At 53.1% G+C, this 13,846-nt stretch overlaps 1 protein-coding gene across 2 annotated transcripts in view; it reads left to right on the forward strand.

The window, feature by feature from the left end:
* Positions 1–821: 821 nt before the first annotated feature.
* Positions 822–13,846, forward strand: part of NOVA2 (NOVA alternative splicing regulator 2) — a 30,979-nt gene continuing 17,954 nt past the window's right edge. Inside the window, exons 1-2 of one of the 2 annotated variants that reach the window (XM_032485740.1) lie at positions 822–1,737; positions 10,507–10,650. In XM_032485740.1, coding sequence (XP_032341631.1) covers positions 1,461–1,737; positions 10,507–10,650 — 421 coding nt within the window. In that variant the 5' untranslated portion in view covers positions 822–1,460. Of the gene's footprint in view, positions 1,738–9,157; positions 9,307–10,506; positions 10,651–13,846 lie in introns of those variants that run through there. The other variant, XM_032485741.1, reaches the window with a different exon arrangement.

The raw sequence follows: 13,846 nt of genomic DNA on the forward strand, positions 1-13,846 counted from the left end.
GGACCCCCAGCTGCCACAATTACCCCCATTCAGGCCCCCTCTGAGCCTGATCTTGCCTCTGACTGACCTAGGAAGGAAAGAATCCTTGGAGACCAGAAATCCAGGGAGAAGAAAATTCATGTGTCAGTGGAAATTGAATATTAACAATGATTCATTCCAAGGAAGGGACCTCTACTTCCAGGGACTTCGGGCTCTGAAATTAAGCTTGTCCTGTGTTCAAATCCCAGTTTTCCCTCTGTCCACCTGTGTGCCCTTGGACAAAGCCACACTGCATGTTCCTGGGCCTCCATCTTGCCATCTGAAAATCAGGTTTTCTTAATGACATAAATAGTAATACTCACTCTTTAAGAGCCAAAACTGTTTTGTTCCCTCTTGTATCCCAGTGTTTGGGATAGTGCGTGGCACTTAATAGGTTTATAAGTGCTGTTGACTGAATCGAGTGTTAGCTGATAAGTTAGTTAACTGACATGCTTTAAGTCAGATATTCATTGAATTCAACTCCCTAGGTCCTTGCAGTAACACTGTGTTGATTCTTCAAGGGATGGGTGAAAGATTTCAGCAGGAACTTCCCAGCTGTCAGGGTTGGGTGACATGTGAAGCGGGATCTCTTATCGCCACTAAGTGATGTCAAGTGTCTGAGGCTCAGTTTCCTCATCGTAAAATGGGGATAACAGGAGTACCTCACAGAGTTGGCTGCTCTAGGGATTAGATGTGATAACATTTGTGAAGTGCTTGCTTAGACCGGACCTGGCACATGGTAAGTGCTCAATAAACTTTCATTACAGGTGAGGGGTAGGGAAGGTTTGGAGGAGCCCAGGGTCTTTATCGAAGCCTGGGGGAGCCTGGTCCCTCTCGCAGCTGCGGGAAGGGGCGGGGTCAATTCAGGGGGCGTGGTCCAGGCTTCAAGGGCAGGCCAATGGGGGCGCCGAAGGGCGTGGCCCTGACCTGCATGGGCGTGGCCTTGAGCGGGTGGGAGGGGCCAGGACTCTGTGGGAGCCTCCGGGAAGAAGATGCTCGGGCCAGCAGCCACCGCCAGCCCCGCCGCCGCTGCCGCCCGCGCCTGCCGCCCCCCGGGTCCCCACTAACGGCCGCCACCACCTCCCACCTCCGGCCACATTCCTCCGGCCCCCCGCCCCGGGCAGGGTCTGGGGGGCTCGGCCCTCCGCCCCGGGGAGCAAAGAGGGGTGTCCAGTTCCCCCAGTGGCGGGGCTAGTCCCCGGCGTCCGTGATCTTGAGAGAGACCCCACCCCTCAGTTCTCTCTGGGCCCCATCTGAGACCCCCTCTGCCCTCCCATCCTGCTCACATCCGCTCTCCGGGCTCCGTCAGCCCCCCAGAACCAGCTCCCTCCCTCCTTCCATCTCCGGGGTTCCCCCTCCCCCATCCCTCCGCCACAGCCCCCTCCCCCTCCCACATCCCCTTCCCTCCCCCTCCCCTCCCCCGTCCCCCGCCCCCCCCCACCATGAGGATGATGGCCGCCGGCGCGGTGCACGGCCTCTTCACGGCCTCCGCGGCCCCTCAGCCGCCGCCGCCCCCGCCGCCGCCGCCGCCGCAACCCCAGCCTCCCCAGCAGCCGTCGCCGCCGCCACAGCAGCCGCCGCCGCCGCCGCCGCAGCCGCCGCAGCAGCAGCAGCCGCCGCCCCAGGCCCCCCCCATGGAGCCCGAGGCCCCGGATTCCCGCAAGAGGCCCCTCGAAACGCCCCCCGAGGTGGTCTGCACCAAGCGCAGCAACACGGGAGGTGAGAAAGGGCTGCGGCTCGGTGTGGGGGAGCGGGCAGGGGGCCTCGCCTTTCTCCATCCTCCTCCCCCACAAACGGCAGGTGCAAGGGCTCTGGGGAGGGGAAGGGCGCCCCTCCCTAGACTGGGGAACGGAGAGGGCAGTCGGGGAGGGAGCCGGACCCCTTCTCCGTCTTGCCTCGGCCCGGGGCTGGAAGCTTTGTCTGCGTTGAGAGAGGTTGGGGGGGAGGGGGTGGTAAGTGTCCTTGGGGGCTCGCAAAGGATGGGGGGCGTGGGTCCCTCCGAGCGGGTGTCTCTGTGTCCTTGAGGGGTGTGTGATGTGACCCTTTCAGGGCAGGGGTGTTCCCGGGCTGGCGTGTCCTGGCGAGGAGGGGGAGGGGAAGGAGCTGAGGAGGCCTGTGGACCCTGAGCTTCCCAGCTCCCTCCCTGGGGATGTCCTGAGCAAGGGTTGTCCCGGAGGGAGGCATGTGTGGGTCATGGGCGGGATGGTGCGTGGGGACAAGCTGGGTGGGTGTGTTGGGTGACATGGAGGAATGGGTGGGTGTGTAAAGCTCAGGGAGAGACTAGGTGGCTGGGACAGGTGTGTGTGTATGTTTGTGTGTGCGTGTGAGCCCTGTAAGGCCTGGATGTGTGACATTAGGGATCATGGACATGACAGGAAAGAGGGTGTGTTTGTGAGTGTGTGTGTGTGTGTGTGTGTGTGTAAGAGACAGGGTGAGATGAGAGGGGCTGGGCACCATGTTTGAGACCCTCAAAGAGGTAGATGTGACAAGTGTGTGCCTGTCACCCCAGAGGGGACTGTGGCAGAGTGTGACACATGAGTGAGAGGGTGTGTGTGACATGCCAGGGGGTGTGTGTGGGCTGCCGAATGGGCCAGATCTGGGTGTGAGCCACAAGAGGCTGTGTGGATCAGAGGGAGGCAGTTGAGTGTGTGTGACACAGGCGTGTCCCGGGTGGGGTGGGACCAGGAGAAGCTGGTGAGAGGATGTGACAAGAAAAGAGTGTGGGTGTGACTCCAGAGAGGCTGGGGCTGGGTGTGACACACGGAGGTGTGCAACAGTGACATCAGAGGGGGTGTGTGCAACAAGGAAGGTGGGTGTATGACGAGGGAGAGGCTGGGGCTCTGGTGAAACGCATGAGGATGTGTGTGTAACAAGGGAAGGATGGAGGACCATGTGAGAGGGAGCAGGAATGTGTGCCTGTGACACCCAAGGAGTGTGAAAAGGGAAAGTGTATGTGTGTGACACCCAAATGTGTGTGTATGTGTAACAAGGGGAGAGGGTATGTGTGAAATGGTTGATGTGGGGCTGATTCTGTGTGTATGACAAGGGAGTGCGTGTGTGTATGTGTGTGTGTGTGTGTGTGTGTGTGTGTGTGTGTGAGTGAGATGGCTGAATGTTTGACAACACAGAAGGGGGGTGTGTGTAAGACAAGAGGGATCTTACTGTGTGTGTGTGAGGATGTGTGTGTACCAGAGAATAAAAGACCAGCTGGGCACTCTAGGTGTGTGTCTGCTCTACCCTCGGGGACTCAGGGAAGACGTAGGGTTTGTCAGGGGACTCGGACCCTGGTCCATTAGCTGCTTGGAAGGAGGGAGACCCCAGAGCAGACAGGCCCCTCCTGGCGGTCACCTTGGCCAAAATCTCCACTTCCTCTCTCCTTTTCCTCCGGATGGGAGAGAGATGGCCTCAGGGCAGAGCACAGTCTTCCCGCAGCACCAGGCATTGTCGTGGGTGGGGTGGGGACCTCCCACCTCCTCTCCTCTGATGAACACCAGCCCAGTCTTTTCCTCCCATCCCAGCACTGCCCTTCTCTCCTGTCCAGGTGGGACAGGATTCAGGGAACCCCTGGCTGCCTGTGAGGGTGTCCAGTAGAAATTGGAGGAAAGGGAAGTTGGGGGAGGGGTGGGTTGGACTTTCCTGTCCTTCTTCCTGCTCCCCCACCCCCAGCACACACATGAATGTGTCCCCGCCACTTCCTTCCCTCCTTCCTGCCTTGCTGCCATTCCCTGCCATTCCCAGTCCTGGAGAGAGTCAGAGAGTCGAGCTGGGAACCCAGGCAGTCCCTGAGCCCAGCCTGACGGTCCAGCCCCACCCCTGCTGGGGGGTAGGGGTGGGGGTCTCATCCTTCTCTTAAAGGGGCTAAAGTGCTCAAAATCTGATCTTTCAGAGCAGCACAACCTAACAGTGTGATGCTGCCAAGGACAGTCAGGTCCAAGTGTTTGGCACCTACTCTGAGTCAGGCTCGGAGATACAGTTAATTTCCCAAGGCAACCCTCAGGGGAGATGACTTGAGCGACTTTTTCTGATGAGAAGTACTGGGGCTCAGCGACATGAAGCCACTTACCCCAAGTCACACAGCTTAGAAGTAGGGGAGCTAGGATCTCTCCAACTCTGGGCTGCCCGGGTCCAGAGCTCATGTGCTCAACCACTGCGCGTCCTGCCTTCTTCAGCAGTGAGGAGACCAGGATGAGCCCTTAGGGACCCTCTCCTCCAGACTCTTCCACCTCCCCTCCTGTTGACCCAGGGGGAAACTGAGGCCCAGAGATACAAAAGAACAGTCCTCTGTTTGCAGAAAGACTCAGGGGCAGACGTTGGCAAGGGTCCAGGACTTTCATCTTAAAATTGAGGGCTCCTTCCGATAACACTTTCATGTCTGTTGGCTGCTGGGTCCACCTCACCCCTTCTCTGAGCCTCTGTGTCACCATCTGCCAAATGGGGAAATAACGATAACCAGAATGAGGATGGTCATAGTAGCTACCAATATTATTGCTTAATGGCTTACATGCAGTATTTCATTTAATTCTCCTAACGCTCTATGATGTAATATTAATAATAATAATTAATATAACAATAGTTAACATTTATGGTGCTACAGTGCACCAGAAAGTATTATGGAAAACACTTGACCAATCATTGAATAATCCTTACAATCCTATTATGTTACCCATCTTACAAGTGACACACTGAGGCACAGAGAGGTTAATTAAGTTGCCCACTGTTGGTCAGCTAAGAAGAGGCAGAGCGTGATTTGAACTTGGGAGGCTGGTTCCATTGTATGGGTAGACATGATTGTGAACCCCATTTTCAGATGAGGAAACTGAGGCTCAGAGGGGTAAGGGTGTCACAGCAAGTCGGGCCAGCCTGGACAGATTGAGCTCTTGCCCATGGTGCCAGTCTACCCATCCTAGGGGCTGAGAGAGGAGATGGTGGCTGTTAAAATTTGCTTCTGGGCACTGTGACTGGCAGGTAGATGCTGTTGAGAGGGAGGCGAGGCACTAAGGACAGGGGGGCTTGGATGAAGAGGCTGGATGGAGGCTCTAGTTAGGAACGCATCAGAGAAACAAATAATCCCAGTCTGGTGGGACAGTAACAAGGAGTGTCCCCCTTGAGCACAGGTGATAACTCTTAAGTGGCCTCCATACTCTTGACTGTATTCCCACCTCTGGCACCCCCATGTATATGGAAACAGCAACTCCCTACCACAGACACACACATACACACCTCACACCCCAAACGCAGCTTCCTCCCGCCAAGTCTTGCTCCCAACATCCTCACTCTTTCACACAAAGCCAGTTTCACCAAGGTTAAGAGCCCAAGAGGGAGACCTTCAAGGGTACATCTCATCACTGTCACATGCTTGGTGTGGGCCCCTCAGGCAAATGGTGTCCCTGCTCTGAGCCTCAGTCTCCTCATCTGGAAAATGGGAACCGTAAGATCTACCTCCTACCTCTCTAGTCTGTTGTGTGGGTTAAATGAGATTGTGTGTGTGAAGCACCCGGCATCAGGCCTGACAGATACTAAGTGCTCCATAAACAATAGTCACCATCATCATCATCATCATTATTGCTGTGGAGAATGTCACAGTCCTGTTTGATTATCCAGTGATGATTTGCCCCAAGGAAATCATATTCCATCCACCTTTCTCTCACTTGGAGAGAAAGTCCGAATCAAAGTCAGCATCACACAGCATCTCATCCCTTCAGAACCCATGTCAGTTACGTTATTACATTTCTCTCAGGAACAGGCAACACCGTCATTCACAGAAAGATATCACCCACCTAAGGTCCCACCCTCCTCGGTGGTACCACTCCCACACCACGCCCCCACCATCTCTTGACTTTTCCCAACAGCATCCTCACATGCTCCCAATGACAATACACACATCCCACCCCAGCCGCCTCATACCACCACAGAACACACTGATACTTCCACCCCCGGCCCCCAGACAAGAGCAGCTTCCATGAGGATACACCGCAACCCTGGTTCCCCCCCAAATATATTGTCCCCGCAAAGGACACCTCTGTCACTCGCACTTCTGCCCTGTCTTTGTTGTGACTGGCCACCCTCCCAGATCTGAGCCACCTTTCAGGGTCAACTCTCTGACAAAAAAGCCTCACTCTGACCACAGCATCCCAGATCTCCTGGGTAGGTAAACTTTATTCATGGAGGTAGGGGAGTATTGGTTACTTTCTGAAAGTCTTTGTAAGCATTTCTGAAGAGAAAGGCACAAAAGGCAGGGGGAGACCAGAGACTCAGAATGACTAGAAAACGGAAAAACAGCCCCTTCCCAAGGTCATATTGAAATAGCAGCAGAGGGAAACCAGGAGAGCTGAAGGTGGTATCCTCCATCCCTGTCGGGTGTAGAGGGAGCTGCCTGGACCCCAGGGGAAGAGCGAAGAGGGGACGGGGGTGGATGGGTGGAAAGTTCTGGTGTCTAGATTCTGCTTCGGTAGAAGGAGGAACTTTTTCACAAGCAGAGCTTGAGGGCTGGGGGCTCCGGGGTCAGCTGAGGTCATGTGTCTGCCCTTTGCTACAAGGCAGACTGACAGAGGCCTGGTTTCTTCCTGGAGGAGGCGGGCCTCACATGGCCTGGAATGTAGAAGATTCTGAAGAGGCCCAGAGCAGACTGTTGGCCGCTGTGGGGACTCCTGGGACTTGAAGTCTTGACCTTCTACAGGTGTGAGGTCTCAGCTGCTCACTCTCCATAGGACGCTGGCCTGTGGATGGGCCTCCAAACTTCCCCTACGTTGATATAGGGACCCCCAAGTGCCCACAAGATGACTTAAGGGGGTCCACGAACAAACTTTTTTTTAGATCTTTTTTTTATATTAATGCACTTTGGGAGGAAAAAATATAACCAGCCCTTCAAACTCTGACTCTTAGCAGTGATTTTTTTTAAGAGTCCTCTTGAAATAAATGCATTTACATTTTAAAAGTGAGTGGACTTAAAGGGCACAGACTGTCGGTCTTGTTCCCTGCTGTGTCCCCAGGACCTGAAACAAGGCAGGTGCTCAGAAAGGATTTGTTGGAGGAAAGGAGAAAAGAGGGGGAGAAGAAGAAAAGAAATACTAGTACAGAAGGCTGTAACAAGGGCCAGATTCAGGCAGGTGGCATGAGGAAGAAGAAAATTAGAGATATGCTGGGGGTGGGGAGTGGGAGCAGAGTCTTGTTTCTATCAGTGAGAGGACATCCCTCCTCCCAGAAGCAGGGAGAAGCCTGGGGACAGGTAATGGAGGAAGTGGGGCCTCCCCTCCTCCTATTTCCCAACAAAACCCCAAACCATAGAGACACATTTCCCCATTTATAGTGCACTTGCCATGTGCCAGACACTGTGATGAGAACTTCACCTGTGTTCATGAAATAGGTGATATTAATCATAACGTTGATAATAGTGATGATGATGGCGGTAGTATCTAACATTTCTCAAGTGTTCTACATGCCTAAGACCCTCCTAAGTACTTTATAGTTTATCATGTAATAATGATAGTCACCCTAGGAAGTAGCGCTATCCTGTCCCCATTTTACAGATGAGAAAACTGAGACCCAAAGAGGTGAGGTGATGCACCCAAGGCCATGGAACCCATCAGAGACAGAATTCGCATTCCGCCTAGGGCTGTTTCTGCCCTTTCATTTGGAGATTACTCGGGCAGAACCTGAGGAAGCGGGAACAACAGGGGCAGGGGGCGTCACCAGTTTTCTTCAGAGCAGATGGCCCTGGATGGAGGAAGATGGAGAATGATGTCAAGAAGGAAAGAGGACAGAGTTCTAGTGAGAACGCCCTCCCCATCTTTCTGAACCTCCCAAAGATGGAGCACTGGCCCCCATCTCTGTGTCAGGTGGAGGGGCGGGGCAAGCAAAGGGCCACCTCTGTGAGCCCAGGGAAGAAAGTAATTTCAGCCGGGGAGGGGGTGGTGTCAGGATGATTGATGGAAAGGCACCCTGAGGGGTTAATTACCTAATAGGCTTAATGGCCTGATTAGGCAAGTTTAAGAGGATCGCCTTGGGCTAAAGGAAACCCCTTAATTCTGGGCACCCATCCCCATGCCTGCAAAGCCACATCCAGCTCCTTGCCCCCACACCTCCATCTTAACATGTCAGGGAACCCAGAACCTTCCATCTTAAGGGACCAGGTGGAGAGGGGCAGGGCTGCCAGCCCCCCACCCTGCTCCCACTTTTAACAGCAGTTTCTCTTTTATCTGTTCTGTATGTTGGAGTTTCATGTGAGACATTGAAAATCGGTTTCCTTTGCTTAACAGAAAGAGTTAAAAACCACTAGAGGGTGGTCTGACCTTAAGCTTTGGAAGCAAAATGGCCTGGCTCCTCCCCTCCTTTTCCCAGGGTTTACTGTGTGCCTACTATGCACTGGGCACTGCGTGAGTCCCTGGACACAAAGATGAGCTTCAGTGATGTGATCCACACTGGACTTCTGGGGTAGTTTGCTCTGAAAGCATGAAAAAAAGGGATCCAGGGATTCATCCCCTCCTCAGGGTTTAAGAAAAGCTTCTAAGAAGAAGGGACATTTGAGGGGGGACCTAACAGACAAGACGAATTCACTTGGGGGAGGGAGTTCCGGGCAAAGAGACTGTGCAAAGGCCCTGAGGTAGGAGGGAGGCAGGGAGTTTGAGGAACAAAAAGGAAAGTGTGTCTGCAGGGAGATGAGGATGTGAAGCTGGAGAGGTGGACGAGGCCAAATCACAAAAGGGTCTTAGACTCAGAAGGCTCCTGAATTTCCACCCTGTGAAGACTTAAGGGCAACAGCTTGGTTAGAAGGTAGAAAAGGTTAGGTACTTGCCTTGAGACTTCATGAACAAAGCGCTTTACACGTGACCAAGAAAATTGGTCTGCAAAGAATGACTGAAGCCCCATTAACGACCCGTGGTGCCACCTCACCACCTCTAGGACTGAGCAGGTTGGACTTTAGCTGCCAGCAGGGAAGAGTGTTAAGCATGGGCCAGCCAAGACTGAATCAGAATTGCATTTGAATCTCAGGCCAGCCACTGTCTTGGTGTCCTAGGGCTGGTACCTTTACTTTTCTGTGCGTCAGTTTACCCTTATGTTAGACTTTTTGCGGGGGTGGGGGTTGGCGGTTAGGTTTATTTATTTATTTACTTTAATGTAGGCACTGGGGATTGAACCCAGAACCTCGTGCATGGTAAGCATGTGCTCTAACACTAAGCTGCATCCGTTTCCTCTCCCCTTATGTTAAAATGGAGCTCATTCTACTCACCTCACTGGGCGGTCTTGAGGAATGGATTAGATCAAGCTGGCAAGCACCCAGCACAGCAGCGGGTCAGTAGTGAGGGTTGAGAGCATCCCAGAGTCCAGCCCTCTTCCCTGCTCTCTGCTCGCTGTTTTCCACCAGTCAGACCACCATCACCTCCCAGCTGGACCATTGCAGTTGCCTCCTCACTGGCCTCCCAGCTCTTCCACCTGTGCTTCTCACAGTCTCCTCCCCTCATGGCCCTCAGAGGGAGCTTAAAACCTAAGTCAGATCACATCCCTCCTCTGCTCAGGGCCTTCCCATAGCTTCTACCTCACTTGGAATAAAACCCAGAGACTTCACTTTGGCCTAGAAGCCAGGATGCCCCACCACTATCTCAACCCCTCTCAGCCTGCATCTCCTCCCTTTCATCCTCTGTCAGCCCAAGCCGCACTCCCACTCAAACAACCCAGGCACAATTCCACCCCAGGGCCTTTGCACTTGCTCTTTCTCCACAGAGCCACAGGGTTCTGTTCCCTCCTCCACAGCCGGGAGGCAGGATATTGTAATGGTTCAGAACATGAACTCTGGAACCAGGTTGGGTTCAGATCTCAACCCTGCCATCTACTAGCTATGTGAGCAGGAGCAGTTTCTTCACCTTTGTTTCCTCATCTGTAGAATGGGTTTTTAAGCCCTCCCTCATAAGCATCAGTGTGAAAATTAAAAGAACTCATATTCATAAAGTACTTGAAACAGAGTCTGGCACATATCAGGCGCTCTAGAAGAGTTTGATAAACAAAGAATGCCACATTCCTGGGAAGGGCTTTCCTGGCTACCGGATCTGACAGTACAGCCCCTTACACTCCCCATCCTCTTTCCTGCCTCATTTTGTTTTCTTAGTACCATCCAAAGAAACATACTACATACTGTCTGTCTTCCCCCCTCTAGAAGAATGTAGCTGTGTGAGCTCTTGGCTGAAACACTGACACTCATTTGGCCTTACTTGCCTTATTTGCGAAATCAGGGAGCTTTGTCTGTTTTCTTCATGGATGTTTCAGTAGAACGGTGCCAAGCACGTAGCAGGTGCTCGGTAACTATTGGTGGAATGAATGAATGAATGAATGAATGAAGATCATTACATGTATTATTTTCCTTACTGCTATTCTCTTGGTCATTACTGTTATATGTTACTGTGATCCCCATGGTTTCCCAGCCTCCCTCCCTGGAGTACCATCCAAAGGTGAAGACCCCTCTCCCCTGACCTCCCTCCCCACTGTGTGCCCCTGCAGAGGAAGGGGAATACTTCCTGAAGGTGCTGATTCCCAGCTACGCGGCGGGCTCCATCATTGGCAAGGGCGGGCAGACCATCGTGCAGCTGCAGAAGGAGACCGGAGCCACCATCAAGCTCTCCAAGTCCAAAGACTTCTATCCGGGTGAGCCGCAGCCCGGCCCTCTTCCCCGGGCCTCCCATCCCACCCACCTGGGCCCTCCAGGAGGGGGAAGGGCTGCCCTAGGGGCAGTGAGAGTGGTAGGGGGCCTCCCCTCCCCCTAAGGGGGCTGAGCTGCCCTTGGCCCCCTGGGGCCAGGCCCCAGCAGATGGGGGTGGGGGCAGCGCAAGACAATAGGGCTGCTGCATATTCATGAGCTCATTTGCATGATGTGCTGGCAGATGTGCCCCTTCCCACACACCTGCCCCTTTGGGTCAGTTGGAGGAGCTGGGGGGGGGGTCAGGGAGGCAGGTGTTAGGGTGCCCCTTAGGGCTGGGGGGGCAGCCATCCATATTACACAGACCCTCACTCTTTCCTTTTGGATTTCTCTGTCACCCCATCTTGCCCAGTCTGAGTCGGACTGGTTTTCTGTCTGTGTCATGCTTTCTGTGTTTCTCTCCTTCTGCTTCTGACTTTCCCATCTCTTTTCCCTTTAGTCTCCACTCCCATCCTGCTCTGCTTTTGGCTCTGGCTCACTGGTTCTGTTTGGACATCCCCCATCTCTGTCCTCTGAGTCTCCCAGACATTCTGTCTGTCTCTGCTTTGCCCTCTCCCTCCTCTCCTCTTCCCTTCCCTCGCTGTCTTCCCATCTCTCTCCATCTTTTCCTTCCCCTCCGACTCTCAGATTCTCACATTTTTCTTTCTCTTGCTCTCCCAACTCTCTGTTCAGTCACCCAGTATTTAGTAGCACCTTTCCATCCTCTACCTGGATCATCCCTTATTTCTTGCCTCCCTTACTTGCCCATTTCTACCTTCTTGTTTCTCTTTTTTCCCTAAGTCTGAGCTTCCTCTTGTTTTTTTTTTTTCCTCTCTCCAAATCCAGCCGCTTTTCTGCCTCTCCTCCAGTTGTCTCCCTCCCTCCAACCATAAAATTTTCAAGGCCCCTCTGCTCTCTCTCATCCCCCTCAGTGTCTATCTCCCTCCCCAGACCAATGCCTGAGCTTTGACATCTAGGAATCCGGGGAAGGCTCCCTGCATTGCATCTTTGGTCGAGCGCTGGTTCTAGTTCATCCTTAATCCCCTTGGATTTTTTAGGTCAAACACCAGAGCTAGAGCCCAGGGTCAGGACAAATTCATATTCTCTCTCTCTCTCTCAGTCTCTCTTTCTCTCTCTCTCTCCTCCCTCCACCCCCCTGCCTCCCATCTCACTAAGCAGCTTTGGCAAGAGGTTTAGAGAACAGTCCAGGGAACCTGGCCCAACCCCCTTCTCTCATCCACCCTGGCCCAGTTTCCCCCACACCCCTCTAGCCCACAAGATACAGATGAGACTTCTGCTTGGGACATTCATCTAAGGACACTTGGTTCCTTGCCCCTGGATCTCATTCTGTGACATGACACACGTCATCCCCTCCCATCTCAGTGACACACCCCACAGGCCAGGCAGCTGAGAACCCCAGAGGACGGGACAGTCCTTGGCTCTCCTGGGCCAGTGTTCAAACAAGCAATGTGAGCCAGCATCTCTCCCCAGCCCCTGGACGTGCAGCCAGCCCCACTCCCCACCTCTGAATTGGAATTCTCAGATCATAGGCATGTGCTGGCTTCTAACTCAGAGATGCAGGCCACAGGCCCCAAAATCCCAGTCCTGTCCCTAGGACTTCCTAGGACCCACAGGAACATAAGAAATGGTGGTCCTACTGCTTGAGCATGTGTTCCTCTGCTCCTGGCCGACACCTTTCATTCATTCATTCAACATATATTCTCTGAGCATCTTCTCTATGCCAGCGCCCTGCTGGACAGAGATAGGGACACAGCAGTGACTGAGACACCCCAGTCTGGTCCTCACAGATCTCACATCCCAGTAGGGGAGATCAACCAAACACCAGTGATGTCCTAGAGTGGTCAGGGCTGGGATGGGGAAGCCCAGAGGATGGAGGGAGCCCGGACAGGGCACCCGACCCTGCCTGGGGGAGGTCAGGAAGGGCTTCCTAGAGGAAGAGGCCAGAACAATAAGTAAGAATGAGCTGGGTAAAGAGCAGTGAAGGGTGCTTCAGAGAGATGAAGTAGCATGTTCAAAGGCTAGGGAAGAGGGGGAGTGTGGCTGAGGCATAAGAGAACAGGTGAGAAAGGACAATGGAGAAATTGAAAGGGTCCTCTGGGCCTGGTCGGTTCACACACTCAAACACAAAGACATACACACACATGCAGACACACACACTGCACTTACGTGTCTACTACATGAAACAAAAATCTACCTGGCCTTTAACCCGAAGGGAGGAGTAGAACACACAAAGGGTGTCCCCTCCTTGGTACAGGAAACCCCAAACACTAGATTCAATCCTTCTGGGTCATACACGGAGAAACTAAGACCCAGAAAAAGGCAGATACCTGCCCAAAGTCACATAGTCTCCTGTGTGGCTCACCAGTTTAGTGATTCTAGCACTCCTTCCAATTTTGAGCACCTGCCTGAAGCCCTGGACCTGAGCCCCAGAAGAAAAACAGACACACACTCTTTAAAAAATTTTTTTATTGATTTATAACACATTTGCAGTGAAGTACCAAATCGTAAGTGACTACTTAATAAATTCATATATATTCTTTTTTACTATCAAAAACACAAAAGCAAAATTGCAGTCATTGTATGCCTTTCCCCAACACACACACTCCACACCCCCCAAATTGAGCACTGTGTGGCTTAGTGGTTAAAAGCCCAGACTCTGAAGCCAGACACCTGGGGTTCGAAACCCTGATCTTTCACTACTGGCTGAGGGAACTTGGACAAACCCCAGACCTCTGTGCCTTAGTGTCCTTAGCAGTAAATCAAGAATAATAATGTCGCCTGTCTCATATATTAAAGTGAACAAATATATGTAAAGTGCTTAGAATTGTGCCTGGCGATTGGTGTTATGTAAGCACCAGCTGTTATTATTAGACATTCTTTCAGGGTTTAACTGAGTCCCCCAAAGCCCCTGTGGACCCTGGTTAAGAACCACAAGGGGATGTGAGATCACAGGCTCCCTGAGCTGGAAGGAAGCCTCACAGAGATGGAGAGCCTGGCCACTTCAGCTGGGCTCTCCCTGGGGCCACCCCACCCCCCAGTTCCCACCCTGACCCACACCCTTTCCTATTTACAACCAGACGAAGGCAGCCTGCACGCTGACTCACGCTTGGCTCAGGCCAAGCCATTGTTCTGGGGTGGAGGGGA

The sequence above is a fragment of the Camelus ferus genome, chromosome 9, assembly GCF_009834535.1.
Source record: "Camelus ferus isolate YT-003-E chromosome 9, BCGSAC_Cfer_1.0, whole genome shotgun sequence".
In the NCBI taxonomy this organism is placed as follows: Eukaryota; Metazoa; Chordata; class Mammalia; order Artiodactyla; family Camelidae; genus Camelus; species Camelus ferus.